Source organism: Coturnix japonica, chromosome 1 (genome assembly GCF_054131305.1).
Source record: "Coturnix japonica strain WE chromosome 1, WE-NBRP24, whole genome shotgun sequence".
In the NCBI taxonomy this organism is placed as follows: Eukaryota; Metazoa; Chordata; class Aves; order Galliformes; family Phasianidae; genus Coturnix; species Coturnix japonica.
The window spans coordinates 27473132-27488444 of NC_140663.1; the positions used below are offsets into that span (position 1 = coordinate 27473132).

At 39.3% G+C, this 15313-nt stretch overlaps 1 protein-coding gene and 1 long non-coding RNA gene across 5 annotated transcripts in view; one reads left to right on the forward strand and one right to left on the reverse strand.

The window, feature by feature from the left end:
• Positions 1–15313, forward strand: part of ANO6 (anoctamin 6) — a 63409-nt gene that overhangs the window by 23846 nt on the left and 24250 nt on the right. For 2 of the 3 annotated variants that reach the window (XM_015854917.3, XM_085536435.1), the window contains 6 exons: positions 5890–6015; positions 12317–12382; positions 12497–12775; positions 13152–13262; positions 14738–14853; positions 15094–15228. In XM_015854917.3, coding sequence (XP_015710403.1) covers positions 5890–6015; positions 12317–12382; positions 12497–12775; positions 13152–13262; positions 14738–14853; positions 15094–15228 — 833 coding nt within the window. Of the gene's footprint in view, positions 1–5888; positions 6016–12286; positions 12383–12496; positions 12776–13151; positions 13263–14737; positions 14854–15093; positions 15229–15313 lie in introns of those variants that run through there. The other variant, XM_085536440.1, reaches the window with a different exon arrangement.
• LOC107309827 (uncharacterized) overlaps positions 1–15313 on the reverse strand; it is a 58809-nt gene that overhangs the window by 17114 nt on the left and 26382 nt on the right. The gene's annotated exons all lie outside the window — the stretch shown is intronic.

The following is a 15313-nucleotide window of genomic DNA, read 5'->3' on the forward strand; positions in this document are numbered from 1 at the left end:
TTCAGAGAATTCTGAAGCTCTGGATGCTTCTGCATTTGGAAAAGAAGGAAAGGTGCTGAAAAATGTGTTTTCGGGGAGTACTGTCTTCGCCTTAATTGAGAAATGAGGGCATGTGGTCTGTTTGCAGGCAGGACGAGCTGGGATTCCTCCCGCAGCCAGCAGCTGTATGTGGGCTCAGGCAGGAAGTCCAGTGGGTGTCTTATCTAAAATTAGATCTAGGGGTGAGGCTCCCCAGTGCCTGCCCAGTTACCAGCTGGTAGAAATACATGGCAGTAGTGATGCCGTGTGTATTTTTACTTGTAAAAAATCTTTACTCTCAGCTTGTTTCAATTTATTAGATGCCAAAAATGTCTTTATACATAAAGGCACTGAGAAAAGTATCTTCTGATTCAGAACTTGCTAATAATCTCATTGTTGCTAAGAACAGAACTGAAACAGTCCTTTGTTGTTATTAGCAAATATGAGTCATGAGGGAGAATGCTGAGTGCACAGCAGTTATTGCCCTATGAAGGCACACACCAATATTAGTTTCTCATGGCATGCAAATGAACTTATAACCTGCAGAAGCAAATGCTTACATTGGTCCTGGTGTCAGAGCAGATGTCTCTAGTGGTCACTCAGAATAGAAAGTAATTAAACATCATATTATGTAGCAGTAATAATAATTAAGACTTCACATTTCTGTAACATTTTCACCAGAGGAGCTCAAAGCACTGTACAAATAATGATGTTTCACAATATCCTCGTCATATTCTGTGTTATCTTTTTAAATACATGATTGGAAGAGAAGTATCCTGAGGCCTGCAGGGAGAAATAATCATGCCATTGAGTAGCACCATGACATTCCCACCAAGGCCAAACCCGCTGCTACCATGCAGCCTGTGGTGCTGTGCCAGGTAGGTTGTGTGCTGCAGGGCTCTGTGCTGGGACTGGATCCCCATAGATGCCTGTTAGTGAAGGCCCTGTTAGAAAGCCATCCTGGTAACATGCGAGGAATCCTGAGGAGCTCAGGGGCTTAGTGTTGGTTCCACCACCAGGGTTTGGTCCCTCGGACTGAAGCACCAAGCTGCTGGGAGCCAGGGGCGAGGAGTTCTGGGCCAAGCACACGCGTGTGCCAGGGCTGGCTGGGCTGGGCCTGTGCCTTCATGGCCCTTGCACATTAGTCTGTGTGGTGCCTCACACCCTGCATCCCCCTGTGCTGGTTGGGAACACCAAGGCACCATGGCTGTGGAACAGCACTTTTGATGTTAAAAGCAGTGCCTTCACTATACACATTTCTGTGCTTTTTGTTGCTGCACTCATTATCCACTGATCCATATCCTGATGTGACCTGAAGCACAGAAATGCATTTCCCTCACTTTGCAGGCCTCACTGCCTCTAGGTGAGCTCCCACAGAGGTACCCAAAGTGTTTCAGCTTCCTCCTGCTAATAAAGCAGCAAGTGGCTCCCTGTCTCTCTGGTGGCAATGATTGTACAGCACTCTGCAAAGTACTAAATATAATTAGTACTTTACAGCTAAAGGTATTTTTTGTGTATTTATTAATGTTGTTAATCAATATTAACCTGCTATCCACTTGGGTATCATTATAACATTAAGGTGCACAACCAGTTGTCTCCCTCAGTACTTAAAATGATTAGACTGAGGCTAAGAAAATTAGAAAGTGCTGTAAATAGACCCCATGTTTGCTTCTTCCAGAACAAAGAGGTATCAATGGACCTGTTCATTATTTTCAGAGATAATGTGCTGCTGATACTTAAGGAAAATTATGGATTGGAATTTCAGCCTCCATTAACTTGTGTGTGTGTGTGCACAAAGTTGTGTATTCACCTGATAATAACATTTGTAAGGTTGTCAAATAATATTACATATTTGAGAAAAGAAAACACAACCCACTGTCTCCAAGGAATTATTAACTTCAGTGTATAGCACATCTTTTTAGTTTCCAGCCCTGTTTTTCCCCCAGTAATCACGTTGAATAATATATGATTTTTCATTACAAACTATCCAGTAGGGATTATAAGACATACCACACATCTGAGTTAATGTAACTGTCAGAACTTTAACCATTGCATTCCCTTTCGTGTTTTACTTCTTACTTTTAATTGCAGCACATTAAATTTTATGTTACAATTGATTTGTATGGGTCTTAATCTTATCTCTTAAGTATTCAGACTTAATGAGTCAATTCTTTATTACTTTGTTGTTATATGAAGCATTTATTGATAGGCTGATGGGACAGTGGAAATTACATCTAAGAAGTTAGTTTCATGGGTATGAACCCAAGTCTGTCCAGGTTTGTGCAGTCCAGTATTGAGTAATCTTTCAGCTCTATTCAATAATATATACCTGTAGTTTGATATATGTAGAAAAGTACATATATGGAAACATGTATAAACTTATGTCCACAAAAACACATATGTAAGCCAATTCATGGGTCAGGATACTGATTAATGGGAATTCTCTGCAGCTGGTTATTGCCATTCCAGTTAAGCCAGTTATTGCTGAGTTACAAACTGGCTGTAAATGCCTGAAAGTGACTAGGTGTAAGGGAAAAACACTCGGTGAGGTTACATAATCACAAATTAGGAAAAGCTTGATCTTACATTTGCTATTTGCTGTTTTGTTCTTTTCTATCCTGAGCACAGGTCATATAGGAAGAATGACCTAAAGATGTAACAAAAGAACTTAAAATCTCTTACTACTTCTGTGCTTTAAAGTGCTTAAATTTCACAGCTAGACTCTTTCTCTTTAGACAAAAGTTAGAAGATGTCTGTTTCTAAAATTTACTCGGACCTCTTCCTCTTTTGAATATCTTTCTGGTTTAGTAGCTGGTAATGCTTCCTCTTCTTAGTCACTGTCATAAGTCTGGGCTCTGTATTTACAGCATTGCAACACAGGGCAGTTTCAGCCAGGAACAGAGCCTTCTGGGTTCCCAGCAGAGCATGGGGGATGTAGGGGATGTGTTTGGGGGCCAGCTGGCTTCAGCCCTTGTGCCTTTTTACCTTGTGATTTTTTTACCCCAGTTCATACCACATTCAGACAGTGATGCCTGGGCTCTGTGTGCTCACAGTGCAGCACATAGGTTTATCTCGGGCTTATCAGTGTCCAGCTCCATTTTCAGCCCTGAAGCTAATGAGAAGCATCAGCCCTGCAGCCAAGCAGGTCAGCAGCTCTGTGTGTAACAGGGCATCAGGACATCACATTTTTCCTGACTGCATCTCTTCTGAGCACAGCGTGTGATGCTCATGCTCAGACTACTAGGAGTGGGAGGTAACTCCAGATGGGAGACATACAGAAGTGCCCACCTGGGAGCTACATGTCTTAAGCTCTCACTGCAGACAGATCTAGAGTGTCCAAGCACTGGTATGTAGTGCAGCTTTACACTGCCTTTACATTAGCCTGTAGTCACCAGAGTCTAGGGCATAATAATTCTAATCAAATATAATCATCTGTATTGTCCCATTACTATGAATTATTTGTAGATACTGGGTACTGAGTTAACTGTTCTGTAATTTCCCAGTTGTAATTTTTTTTTTCGTGCTTTGGACATGGTCTGGTCTTTTTGTCAGCCCTAGCAGATAAACATAAAGAAAGTTCATAGAATTATTGAAGCTGGAAGAGACCTCTAAGATCATCTAGTCCAACCATCCACCTACCACCAATATTGCCCAGTAAATCATAGTCATAAGTACTACATCTCCCCTTACCTTAAACACCTCCAGGCACAGTGATGCCACCATTTCTCCAGGCAGTCTCTTCCAATGCCTAACCACTCTTTCATCTTGGTTGTGTTTTAAATGAGACTGAAAACGGTAGCAGCAAGCTAAATGTTACACCTTTCGCTAGTCCTTAGTTGGAAGAAGTCTCATGAGAATCAAGCCTGCTTATTCAGTGGGACTGCTGCAGTTCTACTTCTAGTGAATAGAAAAATCTGCATCTGTGATTTGCTTTGGGCAGTAGAGATGCTCAGTGCCGTTGTGGTCCATCAATGCCATCTGACAGTTTAAACCATTCCTCCTAACCCATTACAGTGTGCATCTGTCTGTTGATTTGGTGGCTCTGTATGGATGCTTCCTGAGTGCTAGGCCAGGCTGTGAAACTAATTCGTGATGTATCTGTGTGCAGTCTCAAACCTCTTAGCAGATGTAGGATTCAAAGGGAACTGTTGGAACCAAGAATCTGTTCAAACTGATGAAGCAAATAAGTTAACAGAACGTCTTTGTATATACAACAAGAAAAACTGAGTCTAAACTCCCCTCAGTTCATTTGAAATACATAATTTTTGTTTTAATTATGGAGAGATGCATTTTGGTCAACTGTTTTGACAGAGCCAATAAAGAGTAACAAAATAGTCTACAGAGAGAGGTCTAGAATAAAACTCATAGGGAAAATTTGTTTTGGAAAAACTGTTATATTGTTGCTAAAATGCCATTTGCCCCTTGGAACTGGGATGCTCCTGACAGACTGTTACCATTCTTGTTCATTTTACCAGCATCAAAGAGAAAACAATTCAAGCTGCAGGTGGGAGCCTCTGAGACCTCAACCACATTTCCCTGATTTTTATCTGTGGACCAGGCAACCCAGAGTTCCCCAAACTGTATGCTGGGTGGCTGATATGCCTGGCACCCCTAATACAGTTTGGTCTTCATTGGTACAGAGATTTCAGGGAGATTAAATCTAGGAATCTTTTCAGTGAACCCAAAGGCACAGTATGTTCTTGAAATTATTTTGGGGCATTTTGCTCGTCTGAACTTATTGAAGGCCACTGTGCTTGTCCAGCCATCTGAAAGGGCTTCTCAACAGTTCTGCATAGAAGTCAGCTTTTGAATTTTACCACCTCTAATGCAATGTTGAGTCCACTTTCAGACATATGACATCCACTAACATTAGTGGCACTACCCATAGTAATATAACGTAAGGATCTGGCCAGGTATCTTGGAGTTTGCTACTCAGTGCACAACATGACAAATACTAATAACATTACAATTATATATTAACTGAGAGGAGGGGTTGTAACATGTGATAGTGCCCACAGAGTATTCCAATAAACTCCAAAACCATTACTACAAAAACATTCTTGAACAGTCAAGTTACGCCATCATCAATGTGTCTGTATCATTACACACATTAAGATGTTTTTAGTGGATATGACAATCTTTTCTACTTGTCTCTGAGGACCAGATAATGGCTTATAGATATATTAGTACTTTTGAATTGGGCATATATTTTAACATGATGGATGTGTGGTATTCAACAATATTTTCTACTTGCTGAGATTTTGTTAACAAAAAGGGGAAAATAAATTCACAGAGGAGGTGTCCATTTTGAGAGCACATCTGCAGCCTGACCATGTTCTTTATTCTCAGGGTAATTATTGTTTTGAACATTAGCATGCATTAAGTGACTGTTTTTTGTTGCTGTTGTTGGTTTTTTAATTGCAGAGATGCTTAAACTTCCAGCAGGTACAGGGACAGATGGGAACATGCTAATTCTGAGACTCCCATCAGGAGACAACATATCTTGTAGACAGAATATTGTATCATGACAGCATGCAAATTACTTGACAGATGCGTTATTCAGATGTAGTGCTACATCCCAATGCTCCTCCCATTGCCAAAAGCTTTTATGCTATTTTAAAGAAAAAAATTAGGTTAAAGTTTTGCTGTCTTTATGTCATGAAGAGATCTGCCAAATTCGTCAGGATGATTTTTTTTCTCCAATTTACACCATACTAATTGTGATTCACTTTGGACTTCTTACTATGCGTGCCTTAATACATAATAATGAATAAAGAATTTCTCTTTTTACTGAAATACTGTGTAACAGGAAGGAAGGAAGGAAGCAATGAATAAAATTCTTTGAATTAACCTAACCTATCTGCCTTACAGGCTGATTTTGATAATAAGCCTGACTCCTTGTTCTTCAGCGATGGGCAGCGAAGAATTGACTTTGTTTTGGTGTATGAAGATGAAACAAAAATGACTCATAAGAGGAGTAATCATAAAAAGCAAAAGGTAAGTTATTTTTTGTATAAATTTGATCATCTGTTGGGTGCTAGAGCAGTGAACATAAAGGACAGTGCCCTTAACCAGAATGGCAGTTGCATTGTCCTGTTGTGGGAGTACTCCTGAGAGCTGTAAGACAGGCTCACAAACCAAGCACCGTGTCCATCAGCATGTGCTGAGGGACATCCAAGCATGCTCCTTGGAGGGAACCCTTCCAGAGGTGTGAGCAGAAAAATACTGGAACCAGGATCATAGTTAGAGATAGACGCAAAAACCTTCAGACTATGGCAACTTTCTTTATCTACAGTGCTTGAATTAGGCCCCCAATGGACTTTGGTATTAAAACCAAAGAGTATTCAGGATAAGCATGGAAGAGCCAGCTGACTGATTTGCCACTGGGGAAGAGTAAGAGTGAAAAGGCCATAGCTAAGCTGGTTGATACTCCTTACACAGTGCTGTCATTGGCACTGTGAGGGCAGCTGTAAGAAATGTGGTTAGTAGGGCTCTAGAGAGTCCTGCAGTGGGTGGATGTTGAATTACACACGTTCACAAGTAAAATGATAAAAATGAATTGAAAGAGGTAATTAGCAACAAAATCTGCCCCCTTGGAAACAACTATTTTTTATCAATAAGCATTTTAAATTTGTATGTAATATTTAGCCATTACCCAGATGTATGCTGAAATGTGAATGTATTTTCTAAACAGTAATGGAAATTAAATGTGAACAGTGGATAAATATTTTTAGTGCTGTATGAATGTTAGAACAGTAGCCGAATGAAAACTGTGAAAAATTAGACCAGAAGATTGTGGGCAAATGCACTGAGTGCATGCAGAAAGAGGCTGCTTTCAAAGGTCTAGGGCAAGTTCAGTGGTGGGAAGTCACAGTGGTTAGGAGCTGGAGCACTCGTCTTGTGAGAAGAGGCTGAGGAAGCTGTGCTTATTCAGCCTGGAGAGCAGAGGATTTCAGAAGGATCTAACAGCAGCTATCTGGTATCTGCGGAGCTATCCAGGAAGACAGAGTCAATTCTCTACAGTGGTGCATAGGTGAAGGACAAAAGACAGCAGGCATAGACTGAAGCAAGAGAGGTTCACACTGGATGAACTATGAAGATGGTAGAACAAGTTGTGCAGTCCCCATCCTCTGAGCTTTTCAACACCTGACCACATGTTCCTAAGCAATGTTGTCTGAGCTCAGAATCAGCCCTGCTTAGATTAATAGGCTGGGCTGGTGACTTCCTGAGGTCACTTCCAGCCTGACTTTCTGTGTGATCGTCTGACCCTAAGGTACAGCCAACACATAACCAAGGCTGCTCTCTATTTTCATCATGTCTCTTGGTAACAGGACTCTTCATTTGATTGTGCTTTTGTTTACATTTTGGTGATACCGAAGTCTATTTTCATTTACTTACAACTCTGCCATTGTGAGTCTGTGATATTGCAAGGGATGGTGAAAATGTGTCGGAAGACAAACAGAGAGGTGATAGCAATTGTTGCAGCTGGGATAGACATGAACAGTGAGAACCTGAAGTCAGAGGGGAAATGAGGAAGGCATGGGCAAGAATTTTGATACTGGAAACACATATAAGTGATGAAAGCTCAACTGGGATGAAGACATGGCAATCATAGAGGGTTTCCTAAAAGAATAGATACAAGTATGATGACACCAAGCTGGAGAACTAATGAAGGAATCCAAAGCTGATCACGGAACAGATAAAACAGTACACAAATTCAGGTACCTGAGGCCACTTAAAGGAAAAAGGAAGTAAATAAATGATTTTGTTCGTTAACCCTATAAAGATTGAAATGAGTCACCTAGTCGTGACTAAATGCTTGTGATACAGATCAGAAACACTGACTCCTTCTCACCCTCCAGTGCTTCACATACAAGTGTCATTAGTTTAGAAAGCATTTCAATTATCCATTGTTGAAGGAACAATCTTTAAAGTCTTAAATAAGTAGAGATTTCCTAAATTCTCAGCATGGACAGGTGCAAGACAGCTCCAACCATGCAAGTACGTCAGAAATACAGAGGTATTTATTCTCACTTGAAGTCTATTGCTGTGCAAGTGGAGAAAACTGTATTCCCTTGAGAGAATAAACATTTTGGCCTATGACAGTTCCCAGAAAGTTGTAGAGGTGATGTTGCTCAAGATATGTACAGGTTTCATCCACATAAGCATAAAAGCAATTTGATGGCTTATGTCCGCTGACAATATTATTTGCTTGTGTGTTTTTGTATTTTGGGGTAAGCGAGTGGTGGTGTGATTCCCTCCTACTCATGTGCTTCTGAAAAGGAGGCAAAACTGAACTACTGAAATCACGTCTTCATGGAAGCTTCTAACATAATCTACAGATTCAAAGGTTAGCAGATGAGGTTCATATATGCAGCTCAATTTAAACTCCAAATCCTTTTATATTATTTTACAATTACTTTAGCAAGCACAAGAAAAGCAAACTATCAGGAGTAGATTCCAGAAACTCTGCCTAGCAAGCGATTAAGATTCCAGCCCAAAGCATGTTTTTTAAACCTCACAATTTTATGTACTCTATTTGTCAAGATAGGTTGCCATCAGAAGAGAAATTAAATATCAATAGTCTCTTTCAGAATGCTCCAAAATACCACTTTTATCTGTCGGGATCCTGAAGTAACTCACGGTGAAAGTTAAGAGGTCAATCCAGACAGACAAACTCAAAATAAATTGGTGTGGAATGTCATTCTAGTCCATCTGCTTTCCCCTAGCAGAAATAAACTGAAAAGCTGTCAGTAACTTAAGTAGGAATGTAGACAGTGTGGGCAAGGCTGGATAAGTTTGTCTTCTTAAGCAAACAATAAGCAGTTCCTACCTCACAATCTGTTTGGATTAGATAGCCAGAAACAAAAGGCATGAATAACTTTCAGAAAACCAATTGCACTTCTCCCTGTTGTCTGGCGTGTGTCACACCCATGGAGAAAGAACAATGTTTGGGGTTACACAAAGAGCAGTAGCTCGAAGCTGTTTTATGTTGTAATTTGATGCAGTGAAGGATGGCAGGCTGTATACACCTGTGGTGTGCCCAGCCAGCCTACCCAGGAAGTTTGATAGCAAAGGTGAAAAAGACCTTTGAACACTGATATTGTTATAGGAAACTTTGCTCAAAATAAATTGAAGAAAAATATGAGGTGACACTGTTCTATCACTGAAGTCAAAGCAAGTGCTCCCTACAGTTCACAAAACAGAGAAAGCCCCCTTAGTGGTCTATTACTAATTTCCAGACTCTCCATCTTGCTAGTCTCTGCAGCTTGGAAAGACAATGGTCAGACATTGAAAACACCGTGGTGAGAAAGCAGCTCCCAATTGCTGATATGCATTTACACTACGCTTTCCCTTCCTTAAAATTATGTCTGATTATATATCCCATATTGTATCTGTCGTCTTGCCATTCAATCATCAAAATCTATGTCAGTTTTATGTTGGCAGCACTACCACAGTTATGTTGTTATTACAGCTTAATCTTGCAAGTAGCTGAGCAAAATACCAGAAACCAAAATAAAGTTGGAATAGTCTCCATAATGTAGCCAAATAAGATATTATATCTTTACACTGCATTCCCCAGTCAGTGTAAAACCACTGTAGACTCCTTTGGGTAAAAGTCTAGTTTCTCCATAGATAATCACACACATAATTCAATCATTTATATAAAATAGCAAAGCCCCTAATTAGCAGAAGTTCCCAGGGGCTTTATTTCCTGCTGCTTACATTAATGCATTATTAGAAATCTTAATATTGTCAACATTCCTCTAAGATTTTGAGGGCAAAATTAATTTGGGGGACTCCTCACCGTAATCAATTATTAAAGCAACCTCAGTGGTAAGATTTAAAAAGAAAAAAAGAAGAAAGCATTAGATTTATACAAATGTAAATCACTCAGCATCTCTTTGTTTTGGAAGATGTGAAATAAGTAGCTTGCCCTGTGCCTTCTTTATCAGTAAAAATGAAGCAGAACTCAGGTTGAAATGCTTTCATGATTCGGTATTATTCACTTTAAAAAGAACAATGTCAATAAGGAAGATACAAAAAGGTAGAATTAAATGAATAATTTTCAGCATGGTGGAAGAGTTAATAATAGAATGACAAATAACTCCGCTGTGGTACATATTTCAGTGATCAGGCAAAAGGACTGAGAGGAAATCATTATGTAGTTTGCTCAGAAGCCAAGATGACATGAACCTTTAGCTTTGAGGAAGAATGGAGAACACTATTACCCATGAAATGTTGACAAATGCAAAGACTGCTGTGAGGAAAAGCCTCATTCTTATTTAATTGAGCACGCTTAATAGAAGAAAAAAGACTTAGACTTCATGGGAAACATATATGTTAAGGTACACTGATACTATTTTATATATTTACATATGTATAATGAACTATAAATATGCACTGTGTATATACAATATTAGATACGTAGGAAAAAAGCATAAAGATCATTATGTCATTAATAAAGAAGCAAATGAATAGGATATGGAGAAATACTTCTGTGGAAAGCGTGGATTGAAAGATTTGGCTCTCACTGTTCCTAATGCACGAAGAAATGAATAAAAATGCAGAAAAAAAAATCTAAAACATGAAAGAAGTACCTTCTTATAAAATGTACTATTAGTAGTATTAGTCCATTATAGCCACTGCTACAGGCAGATGCTGCAGTTGAGAACAAACAAGATATAGATTATTAATTTCAATAATTGTTAGAGTTTAGGGAAAATGTTGTTTGTTTGTTTTTTCCTTCAAAGATTTTCAACAGTCTTTAAACATTAAAGAACAGGATGAAAATTATGTGGAGATAAAACCAACCCATTCCTGTGGAACTCCTGAAGACTTTTGCCCTTTTGCTGAAGTGTCTCATTTTTGCCCCCTGTATTAGATGGGTCTTCATCCTGGCCCTGAAGACCAGTTTGCACATAGCTATCACAGTTTCAAAGACTCTAACTGATTATTTATTGACTGTGGTCCTTTGCAACAAGACTGAATTTAAGCACAGATCTTAAAGCTGCTATTGTGGATGTAGAGAACCAGGTTATAGAAGCCATTGGACCATTCTGTCTTCAAGAAAATCAAAGTTGCTGTAATGGGAGCATTGAATCCCTTAAGCACAGAGCATATTAGCAATCAAAAAAATATTGTCCAGTGGCATGAGGACATCTATGGAGCAAAGGAGTAACATATGGAAGTTACTTTGAGGACTGCATTGCATACCTGCCATTGCCCAATTCAAGAATAAAGCATTGAGTCCCAGTCTGTAAATGTTATCAACTTCTGCTGAAGCGCTCAGATGCCTCTCATCTCTAGCAGCTGTCTACAGCCCCACCCTTTTATCAACACTGATACTTAGATAGGCAGTGTGTAGGCCAAGAAGGGCTGGCCACCCTTAACTTTGTAAACAAGTAGCTCACTAGGGAACTGCCTGGTTGATACAGAGTCTTCAAAGTGGAATGCTCTACATGAATTTTCAATTTTTTTTCCTATATCACTTTATGGAGTTCTGTATTTTTTATTCTGGGGGAGAGAGGCTGATTTGGGCTTTTTGAGGGAGGGGAGTTGTGTTTGTGAATAATCAAATTCATTTCAGGTTTGAAATATCAGCCATTTGGGATTGCTCCTAACTACCAGCCAAGTGCTGGTGCTGTGAGTTGAAATTAAAATGATCTACATATTTCAACATTACTGGGGGAAACTTGTCATATCCTTCAAGGGACACTGAGTGCTCATAAGAAAGCACCACTGATTCCATAAGTGCAATTAGTTTCTTCCTTTAGGGCTGCTTATCTATAGGCTAGTGTAGAGGGATCCTACAGTTTGAACTACTCTGTGAGCACATACGATTACTGTGAAAGAAGAATAGGAAGAGATATAATGAGAAGGAAAGTGGTTATTGATTTTCATGGGACATCCTTGAGAGAAAAAAAAATTGTTTAACATGCAGATTAATGGGGGAAGGGAGGCTGCCCTCAGTAGTTCACTTAGTGCATAAAGGTAGATGAGGTCACATGTTTCAGTGGGAATTGTTGACTGTCAAAATTTGGGTCAGGTTTTACCTCTATAAAGTACTATAGACTAAGAGTGTGAATTCTCCACAGTCGCACTGGAGTGCAGTATTACTCATCAGACAGAAAAATCCCTGATCTAGATTAGTAGGGAAAGCTGCACCTACCACAGTAGCTGCCAAGTGGGTTATGGAGATAATGACCCAACAAGTCTTCATTTTGGGATGAAATTCTGATATTTTATGCATACACTTTTGGAACAGATGCTTTACAATTTCAATGCCTTTTAACAGAGGAAGAGACAAGTATATGAGTCGAACCTGATAAACAACGGCCTACAACTTGAAGCAACACGATCGGTGAGTGCTCTTTCCTTTTTGTGCTGTGCCTGAGAGCAGAAGCTGCCCCTGTGTGGATAAGGAACTGGATATATGAACTGACTGTTACATTTTTCTCCTCTTCTTCAATTCTAGGTTTTGGATGAGAAAACTATTTTTGTGAAAGTGCATGCACCTTGGGAAGTGCTATGCACATATGCTGAGGTCATGCACATCAAATTGCCTCTGCAGCCCAATGATCTGAAAACTCGGGAGTCAGCTTTCAACTGGTTTACCAGACTCTTCAGGGTGAATGAAAATATCATCAAACCCGAGCAAGAGTTTTTCACTGCTCCTTTTAAAAGGGAACATTTATCCAACTTTTATATTCAGGACAAAGACACATTTTTCAATCCAGCGACAAGAAGCCGAATTGTAAGTCCCTGGAGTATTTCTAGCCTTTAGTCTTAAAAGGGAAAAAAAAACAAAAAAACCACCATTTAAATCAAATCAGTTCAATTGCATTCATGGAAGCATCTTGAAAAACTGTTAAACATTTGGGATTCAACAGTTCTGTGTCATTTAGGAAAGAGACTGGGGAATCTCAAAGGACAACAGTGCATATCTGTCCCATTTCTGTTTCACTAGAATTTAAAGGGGGGGTGGGGGTGTCAGTGGTTCCTATGCCCTATGCAATTAAATTCTTCTGCGCTGCTTACCTTTTCATAACTCATCAGTATGTTGAAACAGGTACAGCCACTTATGATTACTTTCAGGTTGCAAGAAACACAAAATATTTTGTAAATTTTAGGTTCATTTTATCCTGTCCCGTGTGAAATACGCAACCAAGAATGTAAAGAAGTTTGGCATTAACAAGTTACTGGACACTGGAATCTACAAAGCAGCATTTCCCCTTCATGACGTAAGTCCTGAATTTGCAGTAACAGCATATTTAGAAATAGAAGCCTGCAGATCAAGAGTGTGTAGAAGATAGTAAAATTTACAAGCCTTATTTACTGGTGTTTTTATCCACATGGTAGCCCATGACATAGTCTGGCTTAAGAGGATTATCTCTAAAATGGTGTTTGTTAAAAATGTAGCTCCAAGACTGAAACATGATATATTTGATTTAGGATATGTTAATCTTGTATTCTCTGGGAGATGTGGGTCAGTAAAGTGCCTGGCTAACAGAGGAACCTGAGAGCATGAGAGTGATGGTTCCCATGATGCACTCTATCGTCATTTCTAAATAAGTGTTCATGTTTTTGCACTACTTCATTTTTCAGTATAAAAATCCATACCAAATGTCAGCAATTTAATCGAGATGTAGAACACAAGTCTCATCTTGTGAGCAAAGACAAAGATACGATTGTATCTACACCCACACACCTCCTCCCCCATCCAAACCACTCTTCTATGTCTGAGGTGTGTTCTGCTGAGAAGAAATTGAGACAATAGGAGGTCAGGAATGGTAACTACGTGAGATGGTTGGACTCCGCTGAATATATTTGAGAGGTCTCCAAGGATTTAAAGAAAATTTTTAAGTCAGAATCAAGACAAATCATGTTTCTTGGAAGTAACTCAAAGCTTTATAGGATAGAATTAATATCATTCGTGAATATCTATTTTTAAGGTTGTCTTTTAAAGATTTAAAACCTGCCTTGCAGACTATTTCTGACATTGCATGGGGAATCTGGGCTCAGCATGCCTAATAATTAATGACAGTCTTTTTATGCAATCAAAATTATATATCAGAGCTACTCTGAAAATCAGAAGTAGCCTATTGATTTCTGCAAAAGTGATTTTTCTTGTCATATTACAGATACAGAATGAAAAATTCCATCAAAGAAAGCAGGCTTTACTGAAATAGGTCTTCAAATAACTTGGTAAAAAACATAAGGATTACCTCCAAGTCAACTGTCTTTTAAATATAAATACAAAACAGAGACTAGACTCCCTGGATTCATCCCTTGGACTTTCCGATCCTCATTCCAGAACAATATTGCTTTAGAACAAAGAGTGTTACCATGTGAAAGCTGCTTACAATCCATATTAAAGCAGTCCTGTTATCAAATCAGAATGGATCCTTTTCTGTTTTGTTTTTCTAAGTGCCAAGACGCTGACATGGGCTGAGGATTTAAGTTCATGGGGAGGGTCGGTTACTCACGCATGTAAAGTGTTTGCTTTAGTATTCAGAGTCTTTCTGACAGCCTTCCAGCATGAATCCTGATGCAATTTCAGAGCTACTTCCCAGGTGTTTTCCTGGATTGTGGTGGCAAAAAAGCTATTCCACTGTCTGGATTCATGCCCCAAGATCTGTGGAGATGAGAGTTGACTCATGCTGGTTACATTAATGGTTACACTAATTACCTTCTTTCCACCCTTTCTGTTTTGCAGTCTAGTTTTAGGCACCTGTCAACTGATCCTGAGTGCCCAAGTGAACGTTATCTTCTCTACAGAGAATGGGCTCATCCGAAAAACATTTTGAAACTGCAACCCCTGGATTTCATCAGGTTGGTGGATGTGAATGAGCAGCATTGGGCTGTGTCAGGGGAGGGTCTGGATGAATCAATTCATGAAAAACATCCTCTTAATTTTTTTTCCTTGCTAGGTATAATCTATCTTTTTTCATTTTCTTTTCCTTCCCAGTGTTCAAAATAGAGGAATCTGGCAATGGAAGCTGCCATATTTGAAAGAGAAATTTGAATATACTTGCATTTCATTAAAATAAAAAAATACATTCCTCCCCACAGGAAATACTACGGAGAGAAAATTGGAATCTATTTTGCGTGGCTGGGCTTTTATACTAATATGCTGATTGTGGCTGCAGTTGTTGGAGTTGGTTGCTTTCTGTATGGATTCTTCATGAAGGATAACTGCACTTGGAGGTACCTGATCAGGTCTATTTTAATATTACATAGCATTGTAGGAGGCAAAATGAAAGAGTGCAACTTCTGGGTTTGAAAGAGATGG